This window comes from Tupaia chinensis, unplaced genomic scaffold, assembly GCF_000334495.1.
Source record: "Tupaia chinensis unplaced genomic scaffold, TupChi_1.0 Scaffold000164_1, whole genome shotgun sequence".
Taxonomy (NCBI): Eukaryota; Metazoa; Chordata; class Mammalia; order Scandentia; family Tupaiidae; genus Tupaia; species Tupaia belangeri.
In genome coordinates, this window is record NW_006159638.1 from 1,904,470 (window position 1) to 1,920,750 (window position 16,281).

The 16,281-nt window shown below is 38.6% G+C and overlaps 1 protein-coding gene and 1 non-coding gene across 3 annotated transcripts in view; one reads left to right on the forward strand and one right to left on the reverse strand.

Annotated features, from left to right (window-relative positions):
* The first annotated feature begins 107 nt into the window (after positions 1 to 107).
* ACADM (acyl-CoA dehydrogenase medium chain) overlaps positions 108 to 16,281 on the forward strand; it is a 40,857-nt gene continuing 24,683 nt past the window's right edge. Inside the window, exons 1-7 of one of the 2 annotated variants that reach the window (XM_006146055.2) lie at positions 114 to 149; positions 5,426 to 5,513; positions 9,074 to 9,171; positions 9,301 to 9,370; positions 9,653 to 9,753; positions 11,409 to 11,489; positions 15,780 to 15,910. In XM_006146055.2, coding sequence (XP_006146117.1) covers positions 120 to 149; positions 5,426 to 5,513; positions 9,074 to 9,171; positions 9,301 to 9,370; positions 9,653 to 9,753; positions 11,409 to 11,489; positions 15,780 to 15,910 — 599 coding nt within the window. In that variant the 5' untranslated portion in view covers positions 114 to 119. Of the gene's footprint in view, positions 150 to 5,425; positions 5,514 to 9,073; positions 9,172 to 9,300; positions 9,371 to 9,652; positions 9,754 to 11,408; positions 11,490 to 15,779; positions 15,911 to 16,281 lie in introns of both variants that reach the window. The other variant, XM_027770868.1, reaches the window with a different exon arrangement.
* On the reverse strand, positions 10,898 to 11,005 carry LOC114007401 (U6 spliceosomal RNA). The gene has a single exon (XR_003549033.1). It is a non-coding gene; the product is annotated as a U6 spliceosomal RNA (small nuclear RNA).

Below are 16,281 nucleotides of genomic sequence, written 5' to 3' on the forward strand. Positions count from 1 at the left end.
CTAGCCCAGCACCAGGCTCCGCCCACGCCCCAGTGGGCGGGGCCTGATAGGTCCTGCGCGCCTAGGGAAATAGGCAGTCTCGGCGGCGGTCAGTGGGTTAGCGTGTTACGGGAGCAGACATGGCCGCAGGGTTCAGGAGAAGCTGCGGGGTGAGAGCGAGCCCAGGGCTGCGGTGGGACTGGGCGTGGGCTTTGCGGCGTTTGAACCCTGGGACTCGGGCGGAAAGTAGGTGCCGCCCGCATGCTGGGAAGTAGGAAGCCGGGCTGAGGAAGGCGCCTGCTTTGGGATGCCTAGGCCCTCCTCCCCCGCGCTCGAAGAAGCGATGCGGGGTTTCGGACCCTCGCCTGTTGTCTTGCCTATCCTCTCCTCAAGACACTACAGGACATGTCCTGGGGTTTCACTTTTCCGAATCCTACCTTCAGAATATGCTTGCTTGCTTTTTTCTGGACCTGGAACCCTCCAAATATTTCCCCCAGAAATCTAACCCCTTTCCGAAGTGAACCCGTCTATAATTAGGCGGGGTGTCTGAAGCCTGGCCCGGGTTTTGCATAACTGGTTTAGTATCTCTTCAAGAATACGCTTTTCCTACCCGCCCTCTATCCCCAGCCCAGTAAGGAAATCGTAAAGTAGATGTCATTCTGCAGTTATCTGTATTGAAAGTTCCAGAATTAGATAGTCTTTATCTTGGATGCCTGTGAAATCACAGGGACAGGGAAAAGGGTACAGCCACTCCGTGGGTTACTTAATATATTTTATACGCCTCTGCTTTGTGTTATGGAGGAAGTCGTGGCCTACGTTAAAAAAAGAAATCCCACTGCAGAACTTTTCATGAAACTTGTCTATGCTAGTATTGTGTTACAGATTCTAAATATGTTTCAGTCTCTACATGCATTTCAGTATCTTAAATATTATTGGTATGTCTTTTAAAATGGATGTAAAGTTATGTCTTTGACCAAAAAGACTGCAGTTTTAGAATTTAGGATAATCAGGATGACTTTAGTCCAGCAGTTGAAAGCAAAGTGTACTTTGAATCCTCAAAATAAGTCGTTAACCAATTTTTGCCGTTGTTATATGGTATAATGGGTCCTGAAGGCAAAAGTTGGAGGAATAAAGTTGTTTTTAACTCTGACACCAGATAAAAAAGAGAGTGAGAGAGAGATTTCTCAATCTTTCCAAGGAAGGATCTGGAAAAAAGTTTATAAACTTCATTTTTTCTTAGACACTCCCGTAAGACTCCCACATTTTAAAGAAATATGCCAAAGTGTTTAATTGTAATGGCACTATTATTGCTGAATTGATGGATGAATAAACTTGCTGTCAGTTGGATATTTAGAATCCCATTGTTCTGGGCACAGAACTGGAAGTAATAAAACCAGTATTTATATGACATTAAGCTTTTAAAACATCTTATTTTAATTATCCTAAATTACCTGGTGAAATTGGCTCTATTTCCTAGGCTTGAATAAAAATTGTAAGAAGTTTGTAACTGTCCAAGGTCACAGAAATAGTGGCAGAACCTTGACTCAAAATCAGTGATTCTCACTACAAATCTTCCACTAATTCTGTATTTTATTTCTACTAAGCCACCTTTCTTATTAAATAGCTGAAGTTATTATGTAATTAACAGGTTAATGGGCATTGTTTCCTGGCCATAGCATTTTGAATCCATTGAAATAATCCCGTTTAAAGTTTCTCAGCAGACCATTTTACCTGTGTTTGCGAGGTGTCATTTTTATGCATTATTGTTTAAGTATACATTTTGATCTGATTTGGAGGCTTTATGGTTCGTCATTACAGGAGCTAACGAGCAACTGAGAAGATTAATTGGAAGAACAGTGTAGGTGATTTTTAGCATGGAGTCTTCATAATAAATATTAAGATTTACAATCCTGGTTCCAATGCCTGTGAACAAAGTGACCTTGACTAATTCTTCTTGATCTTTCAGAGCCTCACTTTCTTCATATGCAAAATGTTAATAAAAATAGTGCCTTAATCCTAGGCTTAACCTGGGATTCAGTGAATTAATATGCATAAGTGACTGTAATCCAGAATATTTTGGGGTATAGATACTTTTGTAACATACTGATTTCCTTTCCTTTGAATATAGACAGATAATGCCAAGTAGTGGATTCACCAGATCATGGCAGTTGTTTTTGTTTGTTTGTTTGTTTTTGTAGTTTCTTGAGGAATCTCTGTAGGGGAATCGCCATACTGTTTTCCATAATAGTTATACTAATTTATATTCCCACCAACACTAAAAGAGAACCCTGTTCTCTTCATCCTTACATTGATTATATCCTTCTATTTGATATTTTATATTAGTCATTTTAACTGGAGTGAGATGTCATCTCATTATGGTTTTGGTTTGCCTTCCCCTAAAGATTAGTGCTGAGCATTTTTTTTGGGGGGGGGCGGTAGGTTTTTGCTATAGGGCGCGTGCGCTCACCAGAAAAACAGAGACAAAGAGACAGAAAGCGAGATATCACTCCCCAGGGGAGATGGCCATGCCACAATCCCTTCTTCATTCTCCTCTTGAGATCTTGGGCACGCATGCACATTTGCCTGGTGTGAGTTTAAGCCACTGGGTCCGGGACTTGAATCGCGGTCAACTACATGGGAGTTCAATAACCATTACGCTAACTGCTGGTCCTGGTGCTGAGCATCTTTTCATGTGTTCGTTGGCTCTTTGTCTTCTTTTGAGAACTGTTTGTTCAGGTCATCTCTCCCTACCCCTTTATTGAAAATTTGCAAGAGGTAGGTGTGCTTGCCAGAGAGAGAAGGAAAGGGAAAAGCACTCACCATGGGGAATAGTCATGCCCAGTCTCTTCTCCATTTCTCTACCCTGTTGGGATTTGTGGCATGTGTGTGCACACATGGTTCAGGACTTGAACTGTGCAATCAGCTATGTGAGATCTAGCCACCTTAACCTCCAGACCATAGGCTGGTCCCATTTGCACATTTTAAAATCAGGTCATTATTATTATTTGCTGCTGCTGAGTTGTTCAACTTCCTCCTATATTCTGTTTATTAATCTCTTGTCAGGATCCCCACAGGGTTACCCTGTATTTAAAAAACAAACGCAAATGGAGACCAGCAGGTGGCATGGTGGTTAAGGTGCTGGACACTCCCACAAGGCTGACCACGGTTTGAATCCTGGACTTGGTAGTTTGCTTTCTCACTTCCCTACTCGCTCTCTGGTTACATTAAGACATAAGTAAATGAATAAATAAAATAAAATAAAAACAACTCATGAATATGAAAATAGGTCACGAGATCAGCAGGTGGTGTGATTGTTAAGGCAGCTGGATCATATGTGGCCGACCACGTGGTTTAAGTCCTGAACCCGGCAGCCTAAAAACACACTGGGTGCATGTGTGTGGAGGCCCAAAATCCTGAGAGGAAAATGGAGGAGAAGGGGTACAGCAAGACCATCCCTCCTGAGGAGTGATTTCTCACTTTCCTTCTCTCTCTGCCCCACCAGTGCATGCACCTATAGCAAAAAAATTAAAAAAGAAAAAAAAAATGAAAAAAGGCAAAGCAACAATATATGTATTTTCTGATTATATTTTGTATATATCTTTATGGATAAATATAGAAATATAAATATTTCAGATATTAAGACAAATAGTGCTTTAGAAAAGAGTGGACAGACTTGTTATATACATGAAACTCTTTTAAGTGTTTATCTGGATTTTATTTTTTCATTTTTTAAAGAGGTTTTTACTTTAGGGCATATGTGCTTGCCAGAGAGAAAGAGACAGAGACAGTGAGAGGAAAGTGAGAAATCACCCCCCAACCCAGGCTGGATGGCCACACCACAATTTCTTCTCCTCCATTTTTCTCTCAGGATTTTGGGCACAGATGTTTATGTGTCTGGCATGATTTTCAAACCATCAGGTCTAGTATTTGAACCACAGTCTACCATGTGGGAGTCCAGCAATGTAACCACTATGCCATCTGCTGGCCCCTTGGACTATGTTTTTTAATATTGTTGGCTTTGTGGACCATGTGGTCTCTGTGGCAACCACACAGTGCTGATGTGAAAGCAGCAATAAATGATATGGTATGTCTGTATTACTAGTGACTGGCATAGGTTGTTGACCCCTGGATTAGAACACTGTAACAATGCCCATAGTTTGGGGCCAGTAGATGGTGTGGTTGACTTAGAGGCGGCTGGACTCCCACATGGTGACTGGTTTGAGGCCTGGACCCAGCAGCCTGAAAACACACTAGGCACATGTGCGAACATGCCCCAAATCCCAGAGGAAGATAGAGGAGAAGGGATTGCTGTGTGGCCCCCCCGCTCCCCCAGTGGAAATCACCTAGGTGAATTCTCACTTTCCCTCTTTGTTGTCTCTCTCATGAGTGCACACACATTATAAGAAAAACCTAAAAAAAAAAAAAAAAAAGAATGCCAATAGACAATAGCAGAAAATATAGAACATGCCTTTGTGCTCATTTGTTATATAGAGTCAGGTTTCTTAAGAAATAGAATCCTCCAAGGGGATGATTACCAGAGATGTACTTTCGAGGCTTACAGGAACAGGATATCAAAGCTGATGGACTAGGTAATTCTTCAACACAGTAAAATCCCATCCTGTTTTTCTTCACTCCCACTTCAGAATAGCCAGTATCCTAGGAGCTTATAGGTGAGCTTTCCAGAATAGTCCTAAGTATACTACTTCCCCATCTACTTTAGTAATACCGATACAGATTAGTTTTATCTTCATTAGTTTAAAAAAAAATCTCTTCTATCTCCAAATAATCAGTAATTGACTTTTAAAAGTTAAATGATGGTTGAAAGCATTTACGTAATGATAAATTTAAGAACTATGCATTTTCAGGGCCAACAGGTGGTATGGTGGTTAGAGTGCAGGACTCCCACATGGCTGATGGGGTTCAAGTCCCAAACCTGGTGGCTTGCTTTCTCTCTTTCTCTCTCCCTCTGTGAGCACATGTGCCCCATAGCAGATTAAAAAACAATAGTAATAATAATTAAAATTAAATCTTAAAAAAAGTGCTTGCAGGAGCAGCAGATGGCGTAATGGTTATGTCCCTGGATTCCCACGTAATCCACAGTTCTGATTCCAGACCCAGTGGCTTAAAACTCACATGGGGCACATGTGTGTGTGTGTGTGTGTGTGTGTGTGTGCGCCCAAAATCCCAAGAGGAAAATAGAGGAGAGGAACCTGTGGCATGGCCATTCCCCCTGGGGACTGTTTTCTCATTTTCTGTTTCTCTGTCTCTTTCTCTGTGGCGAGCACATGTGCCCAATAGCAAAAATCTCTCTAACTCCCCCAATCACAAAATAATGCACTTGCATATGGCCAAATAAGTTACCATAGTCACATATCACATATTTTTCAGTATTATTTGATTGATGTTTAATTTATCAAATTTATTTTAATGAAATTATCCTTTGCAGGTCCTGAGGAGTATTTCTCGTTTTGACTGGAGATCACAACATACAAAAGTCAATCTACACCGTGAACCAGGATTAGGATTTAGTTTTGGTATCTATTATGTTCTATCTTTTGACCTTATGCTTGTCATACATATAAAGCTCTTTAAATGTATTTATCTGGAATATCTTTTTAATCAATCTTAGTAATGTCTGTCAGTGAGAAGGATCAGTTGCCTTTCAGAGATTGTTCACAGTCACAGTTGTTCTTCCTGATCTCATTTCCTTCTGCACAGTACCTACACATTAGATCTCGGTTAGCTAAGTGCATAGTCTAAAGTAAGTAACAAATTCATTGATGTGTATAGTCTTCAACTTCTAAGTTTGAATGCAAAAAATACTTCTTAAAACTTTTATTGGATATATAATGCAAGGTGTCTGGTGATAAGCCAAAGCCTGTTTTGGTCTTAATGTATGTGAACTGCAATTTTGGTACTATTTATTAGATGGAAATTTCAACCCAGGGACTATGTGGTATTAGGATAAAAAGGAAAAAGGATTTTCTTCCCCCTTTCCTTTATAAATGAAAACCCTGGGCAAAAAAATTGAATAGTAAATTTTATTTTTGACATCCTTTGCCTTCTAAAGAGCTTCTTACTTTAAAATATCTACCTATTCTCTAGCTAAAAACATATTTTCTCAGTTTGCTTTGTCTCAGAAAATAAAGGTAAGTGAGATAATTAACTCAGACTCAAGTACAAATGATAACTCTCAAAGCTCTTTAGGCTTATTGTTTTTGGGGTTTTGTTCTATTTTTAAAGATCTTTTGGTTAATACTTAGTTTTTCTATGAGAAAGACAGCGATACCTCCAACAGGGTCTTCACATTGCTATCCATGCTTGGGCTCAGCCAGCCCAGGTGCACATGTCTGTATCTGATATATGGTGGGAGGCCTTGGGATGCCAACACAGGACTTTCCCAGGTCCAGTGTTGCAGTGTTGTGTTAATAGTGCACCACCAACTGGCCCAAGATTTTCCCCTTATTATGAGTTTTTGTTTTGTTTTGTTTTGTTTACCAGAATTAAGTGAAAATTTTTCATGTAGTATGACAATAGCAGTTTGGGGCTAAATGTTCTTATTTTCTGAGATGTTAGCATTGATTTGCTATCTAGGTTCAGCTTGTCATATAAAAAATTTATACTCAGAGGCCAGCAGGTAGGATAGGGTTCTGGACTCCCGCATGTCCTACCATGAGTCTTGGACCCAGGCACTTGAAAATCATGCCAGGCATGTGCGCATGTGTGCCCAAAATCCCAAGAGGGATTGCAGCGAGGCCATCCTCCTTGGGGGGTGGTAATTTCTCACTTTCTCTATCTCTGTCTCTCTGGTGAGTGCACACACTATAGCAAAAAATCTCTCCAAAGAAAAAAAAAAGAGAAATTTATACTCAACAGTAAGAGACTACCTGGACAAATAGATAGTGATTTGGTGACTGACAGAGGACGATGTAGACATAAGTGTTTGGGAAGGAGATTATGAAGCTCAAGTAAAGAAATAGCCAGTTGTACATGCTTCTTTACCTGTAAAGTGGAGAATATCTATAACACAGGATTTCTTTGAAGACTAACTGCTATATATAAAGTGCCTAGTATATAGTGACTGGATGAAAATAGTATGTCAATAAATAATACATGATAGATCCCTGTCTTCTCTATGCTTTACCATTCCACAGGCTTGATATAGACTCGCCTCAGACTTAAAGTTGTAATGTAGAAAACACTAGACTGAAACTTTAAATATACTTCTATACTGCTAATTCATTGCAAGACTATGAGTCTATCGTTTCCTTATTCTGTGCTTTAGTCTCCTTATTTATAAAGTAGAGATTTGATTTTATGCTGTTTAATTCAGCACCCAATTTTCCTATCTTTTATATTTTTTCTCATAGCCACATATAAGTAATTGCTATAGTCTTTAACATTCTCACTTATTCTTACCTCTGTGCTTTTGCTGTGCCCCAAATATAATTTACTTCTTTAAAACTTTACTTATTTTTTGATTTTGGCTGCAACATTGAAATGCTAAGACAGAATGAATTTGAAAAAATGCTATTAGTGATTGGCTTTTATTATCCTCATTCTACCTACAGTAGTCATTTAATTAATTTTAATGTAAATGATTATTTAGACACCACCTATTAGCAGTACAATAAGGTTTTATGTTCTTTTTTTTTTTTTTGAGAGAGGGAGACCTTACCACCATTTTTACCAGTTGCTTTGTGCTAATTTATAAACAAATTGGGAATCAGCTAATGGCATAATGGTAACATCGCTGGACTTCCACATAGTCAACTGTGGTTCAAGTTCCGGACTCAAAGGGTTAAAACTCAGCCAGGCATATGTGCTTGTATGCCCAAAATCCTGAGAAAAGAATGAATAAGAAGGGATTGTAGCATAGCCATCCTCCTTGTAGGGGGTGACTTCTTGCTTTCTGTCTTTGTCTCTCTCTGTCTTTCCGACAAACACACAAGCCCTATAGCAAAAATCTCTCTCAAAAGAAAATTTATAAACAAATTGTCTGAATTTAAAACAGGAGTAAAATTGGGACCAGCAGATGGCATAATGATTATGTTGCTGGACTCCCTTGTAGTTGACTGTGGTTCGAATCCTGGACCTGGCGGCTTAAAACTCAGGCCAGGCTCGTGTGTGTGTGTGCGCGCGCCCTAAATCCTGAGAAGAAAATGGAGGAGAAGAGATTGTAGCACGGCCATTCCCCCAGGGAGTGATTTCTCACTTTCTGCCTCTCTCTCTCTCTCTCTCTCTCTGTCTCTCTGGCGATTGAACACGCCAAAACTCTCAAAAAAAAAAAAAGCAAAAAGAGGAGTAAAATTGAAATTATAATATTGATATTCTTAGATGATACTTTGAAACAAGTTTTATTGCTTTGTGGTTACTGAGCATGTCTTGTCTTAGATTGATTCTTGAGATCAGGAGCATGTCTTATATATTGGGTTGTCAGAAAAGTCGTGACTTATTTTTCTATGCAAAAATGCATCATGACTTTTTCAACAACCTGATGTTAGTAAACATTTGATAAATCTGCTTAGAAATAGAAATAAGTTTAAAAAATACTTTTTATCTCACCAGTTGAAAAAAAAACTCACTTTATGTCTGTAAGTTTTTATTTATTATTCATGTTGTAAAACCTAATGAGTTTATTTATTGTTATTTATTCGGTTTTTTTGAAGAGGTTTTTGCTGTAGGGCGCATGCACTCGCCAGAAAGACAGAGAGAGATAGAGAGACAAAGCAAGAAATCACCCTCTAGGGGGGATGGCCATGCTGTGGTTCTTTCTTCTCCATTCTCCTTTTGGGATCTTGGGCACACATGCATACATGCCCAGCATGAGTTTAAGCCATTGGGTCCGCGACTCGAACCACTGTGGACGCATGGGAGTCCAGCGATAGCCATTACATCAACTACTGGTCCCGGACATAGATTAATTTATATCATACAGTGATTAGTCAGAAGATGTAGTTTGGTCTTTTACTTTCTGGTTAATTAAGGGTTAAAGTCCCCATTGTAAATATAAATTTTCAAAAACTGACTTCGTAGGACTTTTTTCCTCAACTCATTGTCCTATTTCAATGTTTTCTAAATAACTTTTCTTTAGAGTTCACTGAACAGCAAAAAGAATTTCAAGCTACTGCTCGTAAATTTGCCAGAGAGGAAATAATTCCAGTTGCTGCAGAATATGATAAAACTGGTGAAGTAGGTATATACATTTTAAAGAGGGAAAAGTCTTTTACATTTTTCACAAGATAACATAATCACATTGTCTATATTTTAAATATGTAACTGTTTCTTTTTTTTTTTTTTTTTTTTTTTTTTTTCTTTTAGTACCCTGTCCCCCTAATTAAAAGAGCCTGGGAACTTGGTTTAATGAATACACACATTCCAGAGAGTTGTGGTAAGCTTTCTTCACTTTTTTTCCCATTAGAGACAGAGAGACCCTCAATAGGGTCTCATGCCATGATTCCTCTGGCTTTTCTTAGCCAGTCAGACTCACAGGCATATATGTGTTTGCCTAGTAGATACAGATCGACCCAGGAGCTGAACTCCAATCTTCCATGTGTTTTCCAGCATTAAAACAAACTAGATCATTGTGGAAGTAGTTAAAATAGCTCATTTTTATTTCTTTCCAGTTGTACTGTATATTACAATGGTCTCTAAAAACATTTTGATACCGTAGGAGGTCTCGGACTTGGAACTTTTGACGCTTGTTTAATTACTGAAGAATTGGCTTATGGATGTACAGGGGTGCAGACTGCCATTGAAGCAAATTCTTTGGGGGTAAGTTACTCAGGAAATTAATTACCTCACTGACCTGTCTTTTTTTTTTTTTTTTAAGAGATTTTTGCTATAGGGCGCATGCACCAGAGAGAAAGGGAGGGACAGAGAAAAAGAAAGTGAGAAATCACCTCCCTGGGGGGATGGCCATGCCTCAGCCCCTTTTCCTCCAGTCTCCTCTTGGGATTTTGGGCATGCATTCATATGCGCCCAGTGTGAGTTATTTTGTGTTTTTTTTTTAATTATTTATTTTTAATTTTTAAATTTATTCATTCATTTATTTTAATTTGACCAGAGAGAGACAGAGAAGGAGAGAGAGAAAGTGAGAAAGCAAGCCACCAGGTCCAGGACTTGAACCGTGGTCAGCCATGTGGAAGTGTCCAGCACCTTAACCACCATGCCACCTGCTTTAAGCCGCCAGATTTGGGATTCGAACTGTTATCAACTATATGAGAGTCCAGTAGCATAACTATTATGCCACCTCCTGGTCCCTGAGCTATCATTATAAGTCAGTTACACTACTAGGTTAGTTAATGGGTAAAACAAAGGGAACACAAGATTAGGTAGTAAAGCCTGGAATTCTGACTCCAAGGCTTGGTCATTTTGGCTTTGTCAGTTCCAGTACTTGGAATCCTATCTGTTTTTGTCGGAAAACTCTCCACTTTGGCTATAGCTTCAGTGGCAATTTTTAGGTAAGGGCAAGGCCCTAAAGCCAATATTCAAGAACAGAACCAGGATGGCTTGCTGCCACCTCTGTCAGTGATGAAATTTAGTGAGCAATTCTTCAGATGTCTGATCTTAGAGGTCTGATATATGTGATATCATGGATCCTAAACTTTTTACATATATTACAAACAAGTCCTATATATAATTTAATTTTATAAAACTACTTATATTAGAAGATGTATTTTCCTCCTGGTTTAAAGATTATTATTATTTTTTTTTTTTGGAGAGTTTTTTTGCTATAGGGCGCGTGTGGCTCACCAAAAAGACAGAGAGACGGGAAGCAAGAAATCACCCTTAAAGGGAGATGGCCATGCCGCAGTCCCTTCTCCAGTCTCCTCTTGGGATCTTGGGCACACACGCATACGCTCCCAGTGTGAGTTTAAGCCACCAGGTCCAGGATTCAAACCGTTGTTGACTACATAAAAATATGGAACACTTCATGAATTTGCGTATCATCCTTGCACAGGGGCCATGCTGATCTTCTCTATTATCAGTCCAGTTTTAGTATATGTGCTGCCAAAGCGAGCATGGGTTAAGCTTTGACTTAGAGACAGAGTAAAGGTCCAGTCCCTTTTCTTTTTTTTTTAAATTTTTTTCCCATAGGGCACAGGCTCTTGCCAGAGAGAGGGAAAGTCAGAAATCAGTCCCCCCAAGAGGGATGGCCACACCACCATACCTCCTTCTGGGATTTTGGATATGCATGCACATGTGCCTGGTGTGATTTTTCAAGCCACTGGGTCTGGAACTCGAAATGTGGTTGGCCATGTGGGAATCTAGCACCTAAACTACTACATCATCTGCTGACCCAAAGGCCAGTTCTTTAGACTTTACCCCTTGGAGTAAATACAGTTATCTTTTGTTTTGAATTATGGTATCTCTGAATTTACATATCTAATAAAAAATGTCTTTGTTAATGTCAATTTTCTTTGTAGCAAATGCCTATTATTATTGCTGGAAATGATCAACAACAAAAAAAGTATTTGGGGAGATTGACTGAGGAGCCATTGATGTGTGTGAGTATGCATGCTTCCTGCTTTATTTCATATTTAAGAAGAGAACAAGGGGTGGCAGCAGGTGACAGGAGGTTTTTGCCACAGGGCACGTTTGCTTGCCAAAGACAGAGATATAGTGAGAGGGAAAGTGAGAAATCACCCTCCAGTGAGTATGGTCACACAGTAATCCCTTTTCCTCTTTTCTCATCTTGAGGTTTGGGGCATGTGCCCTATGTGATTTTCAGGATGCCAGATCCAGGACTCAGACAGTGGTCAGCCATGTGAAAGTCCAGAGCCTTAACCAACATGCTATCTGCTGGCCCCAGGGCAAAAAATTTTTAAATCAAGGTATGTGTGTGTGTATGTGTATATATATACATACACACATACACACACACATATATAAGTGTGTTTGTATTTATACACAATATTAGATTAAGGATTTTAGAAACTATATTTCTTTTTTTTTAAATTGTGTTATATCTTCAGAGCAACATGCAATTAAAATATATGTAGTATGTGGGGCCAGCAGGTGGCGTGGTGGTTAAGGGCACTGGACTACCACATGGATAACCGTGGTTCGAGTCCTGGACTTAGAGGCTTGCTTTATCACTTCTCTCTCGCTCTTTTCTCTCTCTCTCTCTCTCTATCAAAATTAAAATCAATAAATAAACTTATATAAAAATAATTATTTTAAAAAATATGTAGTATCAGACAGAACCAAGTATCAGGCTATTGGATGAGCTCATTAGGCAAATCATTCAGTAAGACATATTAGTCTAAAACATACTCTTGGAACCCAGAAATCTTTATAAAGAGTCCAGTGGTGAAGAAAACCTTGTTATATAGCCATGTGCTTTTCATAGAGCTAAAAAATAACTGGAATGTGAGTAAAACAACATTGAGCTTAGAATCCTAAGACCTGGCTTCAAGTTTTGGCTTAGGAGCAGTATAATCTACAGTCATTTAACTACAAAGTCTCTTCTGCAAACAGAGCATATAATATCTGAAAGGGTTATAGTAAAGATAAAACAAGATGTTTCTATCTTTACTTCAGTAAGTGCCCATTTTGCAAAAATATATTAGAGAAATATCTTTCATACCTAATGATGAGGGAGAAATTTCTTTCTGTTTAACTGCTAGTTATTCATTCACTAATTTACTCAATTTCTCAGTTGCTTAATCTGTGCTAGACTTTACCTGAGTAATTCACACATTCAGCTAATACTTTTTTATTGTTTTGGTAAATAAAATCTTGGAACCAATTATAGTCCATTAGTAATTATTTGAACCTTACAACATCAAAGCATGTGTTGTCTTATATTACTTTTCTTTCTGTTTTTTTTTTTTTTTCTTTATTCATGCCAGAGCACATGTATATGAGAGACAAAAAGCATCCTTCAATGGGCCTGGTCACACCACGATCCTTCTTTCTCCTATTCGTACCAGGATCCTAGGCGTGTACCAGTGCCCCTGGCGTGTGGCTGCCAGGGCCAGGATTCAAACCCCAGTCAGCCACGTGGGATCTAGCTTCCACGGCACATTTCATGACTGCTGTGCTATGGGGCCAGCCCTCTTTCTGGTTTTATCTTTTTTTTCTCTTCACCCTGATCTGTTTTTAAACATATAAATTATTTCAATCCCCTTCAGAATGTATGACAAAAAAGAAAGTAAACAGCATGAATGCAAAATTGCTTTGTAACCTATAAAATTTAATATGGTGGTATTACCACTAATTAAAGAAAGGTACAATGTCATATTCATTTTGATATTTGAGTACTGTACCAGGTGGACTGAGAATAAAATAACAAATAAGACTGAATCGCTGCTCACAGGAATCAATAATCTGGTGGACCATTACTACCCAGAATCTGTTAACTTAAACATAAAATTATGCATAATAAGTAATTTAAAAATAAGTATACATAAAGTGTTACTGATTCGATTTTCTAGTTTGCATGGCAACATTTGAATATTAGTAAATCAAACTATTATGTCGTCAGGAAAGTCATGACATGTTTTTCTATGCAAAATGTGTCATGACTTTCTGGCAATCCAATAGTTAGAATAATGAGAATGACGAATGTTAGGGACACATATTTTATTAAACATTTTGTATTTGGCACTAGTAATACCAATGGAATAAGTAATATTCCTACCATCAAGGAGCACTGATATGGGGCTCCACAGTGAGGTGATTAAGTGCTGCACATTGGGATCTGTATCCTACCTTGCTGACCACAGTTTGAATCCCCGACCTGATGATTTGAAAGACACATGGGACAGTGCTCATGCATACCTAGAATCCTGACAGGAAGGAGAAATGGAGGAGAAAGGATTATGGTGTGACCATGACTAGTTGGGGGATGCTCTCTCTCCCTCTCTTCCCTCTGGTGAGCATGGACTGTTTCCTGGCCATTAAAAAGAGGGAAGAAACTCCGATAGAATAAAAGAGAAACACACAACCATTGTATCACTGTATGCAATACTGTATCATGTTGTATAGCATGGCAAAGAAGGGAACAAGTAGCAATAGGGGAGAAAAGTTTCTGTGAAAGAGGGTTAGAAAAATTAAGTTTAATTATTATTAAATGATCAAATAAGAAGACAAGAAGAGTTCTGAAGAACCAGCAGAGATAAGCCATTTTGTACAAAAAAGACAGGCATGTATACTTGATACACTCTGAAAACTTTGTATTATTAAAGTAGAACAATGACTAGTAGCATATTTCAGGGGAAAAATAGTTCTTCAGGTGGTTAAAACAAAATTTTTGTACTTTGAAAGGTTTTCTTTTCTGGGCAGTTCATTTGTATAAAACCGTACTTTTTTAAGATACTGAATATATATCATTGACTCTCCAGGTAGGAGAGTAATATAGTTCAGTTAACTCATGTGTCACCTGTGTCCCTTCTACCACTGTCAAAAGAGCATCTAGCTCATGTTTTCATACCATAGGTGCCTGGGAGTCAACACCTGCAACAGCTCCACTTGGTTAGGAACAAGGGCAAGGAACTGCCACTGGATAAACTTGAATTAAATTGAGCTACCTAATGCTTGCCTCTCACTCCTCAGTTTATTCTAATACTGCTTGCATTTTCCTCTCATTGGAGAGAAACAGAGAAATAGTGAGAGGGAAAGTGAGAAATCACCCCCCAAGACAAGGTGGCCATGCCACATTTCCTTCTTCTCCATTCCCCTCTCAGGACTCTTGACATGCATGCACACACACTTGGAGTGATTTTCAAGCCTCCAGGTCTGGGACTTAAACCATGGTTGGCCATGTGAGTGTCCAGCACCTTAACCACTGCACCACCTGTTGACCCCACCAGATATAATTTTTAAATTCTTGGTGTGATACAGTGTTTTTTGGCATCTGTTTCCTTCCTTTATTTTCAGCCTGATGTCTTATCATTCCCATTATGTTTACAGAGGTCAGGTTATGAAACTCTGGTACTGTCAGCATTATAAATATTGGGTAACCCTGTTTCTTATCTCGGTATTATTGCATGTAATATTACTTCTGCCTGGAATACACGTCCTCCTCCTTTCCTGTCCTCTCATAGGATATCTTTTCCTTTACAGTGCTTACTATAAACATCTTCCCCTTGGAAAGCTAATTTCTCAAGTTTCTTGTGTATGATGTTCACATTCAGACATATAATTACAGTAGTTATTTACCTCTACTCTTAGATTGTGAAAATCCTGAGGACAAGATGTCTTTTGTCTCTGGTATCTGTCATCTCCTAGTTGATAGCCTCATACATAGTATTCAGTGGATGCTTGAATGAATGAGTACATACAAAATTGAATTCATTGAACTTGTTTGAAGACATCTAATGGTTTAATCTTTGATATGTTTTATTTGTATACTTACACCTAATTTTAATTTATATACGTAATGTTTTTATACTAGATCAGTTTATTTGATTTTCTTTCTTTTTTATTTTTTTAATTTTTTTAGAGAGATAGAGAGACGGAAGGTGAGAAATCACCCCCCAGGGGAGATGGCCACACTGCAATGCCTTTTCCTCCATTCTCCTCTCGGGATCTTAGGCACGCACACACACATGCACCCAGCGTGAGTTTAAGCCACTGGACCCAAGAGTTGAACCATGGTCAGCCACATGGGAGTTCAGTGACATAGCCATTACACTAACTGCTAGTCCCAGTTTATTTGATTTTCTAAGAGTATTTAAATTTCAGATATTTTAAAATACTGACTTATAAAACAAAATATAAATCCTGTTTTCAGATGTTCAAGATGTAATAATTAACATTTAATTTTTTCTTTTTTTCCCCATATATTCAAGGCCTACTGTGTAACAGAACCTGGAGCAGGTTCTGATGTAGCTGGTATAAAGACCAAAGCAGAAAAAAAAGGAGATGAATATGTTATTAATGGTCAGAAGATGTGGATAACCAATGGGGGGAAAGCTAATTGGTATGTTGTTTTTAAAAATCACTATATATTTCTCCTTAATTATTTTATATTCATATCCCTTCTCTCTTCCTTTTATTTTCAAACCATCACAATGAAGTAATTTACATTCTGGGGACTAGAAAGTCCATAAGAGATTATAAACAGTTCAGAAATTTTCAAAAACCATTTTTAAGCCCCCAAACTAGTTATTCAAATTAACTCTTAGAAGTTTAATTTGAGGTTTTAGCAGGTGGCATGGTGGTTAGGGCACTTGAATCTTGGTCAGCAGTGTGGAAATTTAGTGACATAACCACTACACCATCTGCTGGTCCCCTGGGCAACACATTTTTAAGACATGTGTTGAAAAATTGAATTAAATCTAGAAGCAGGAA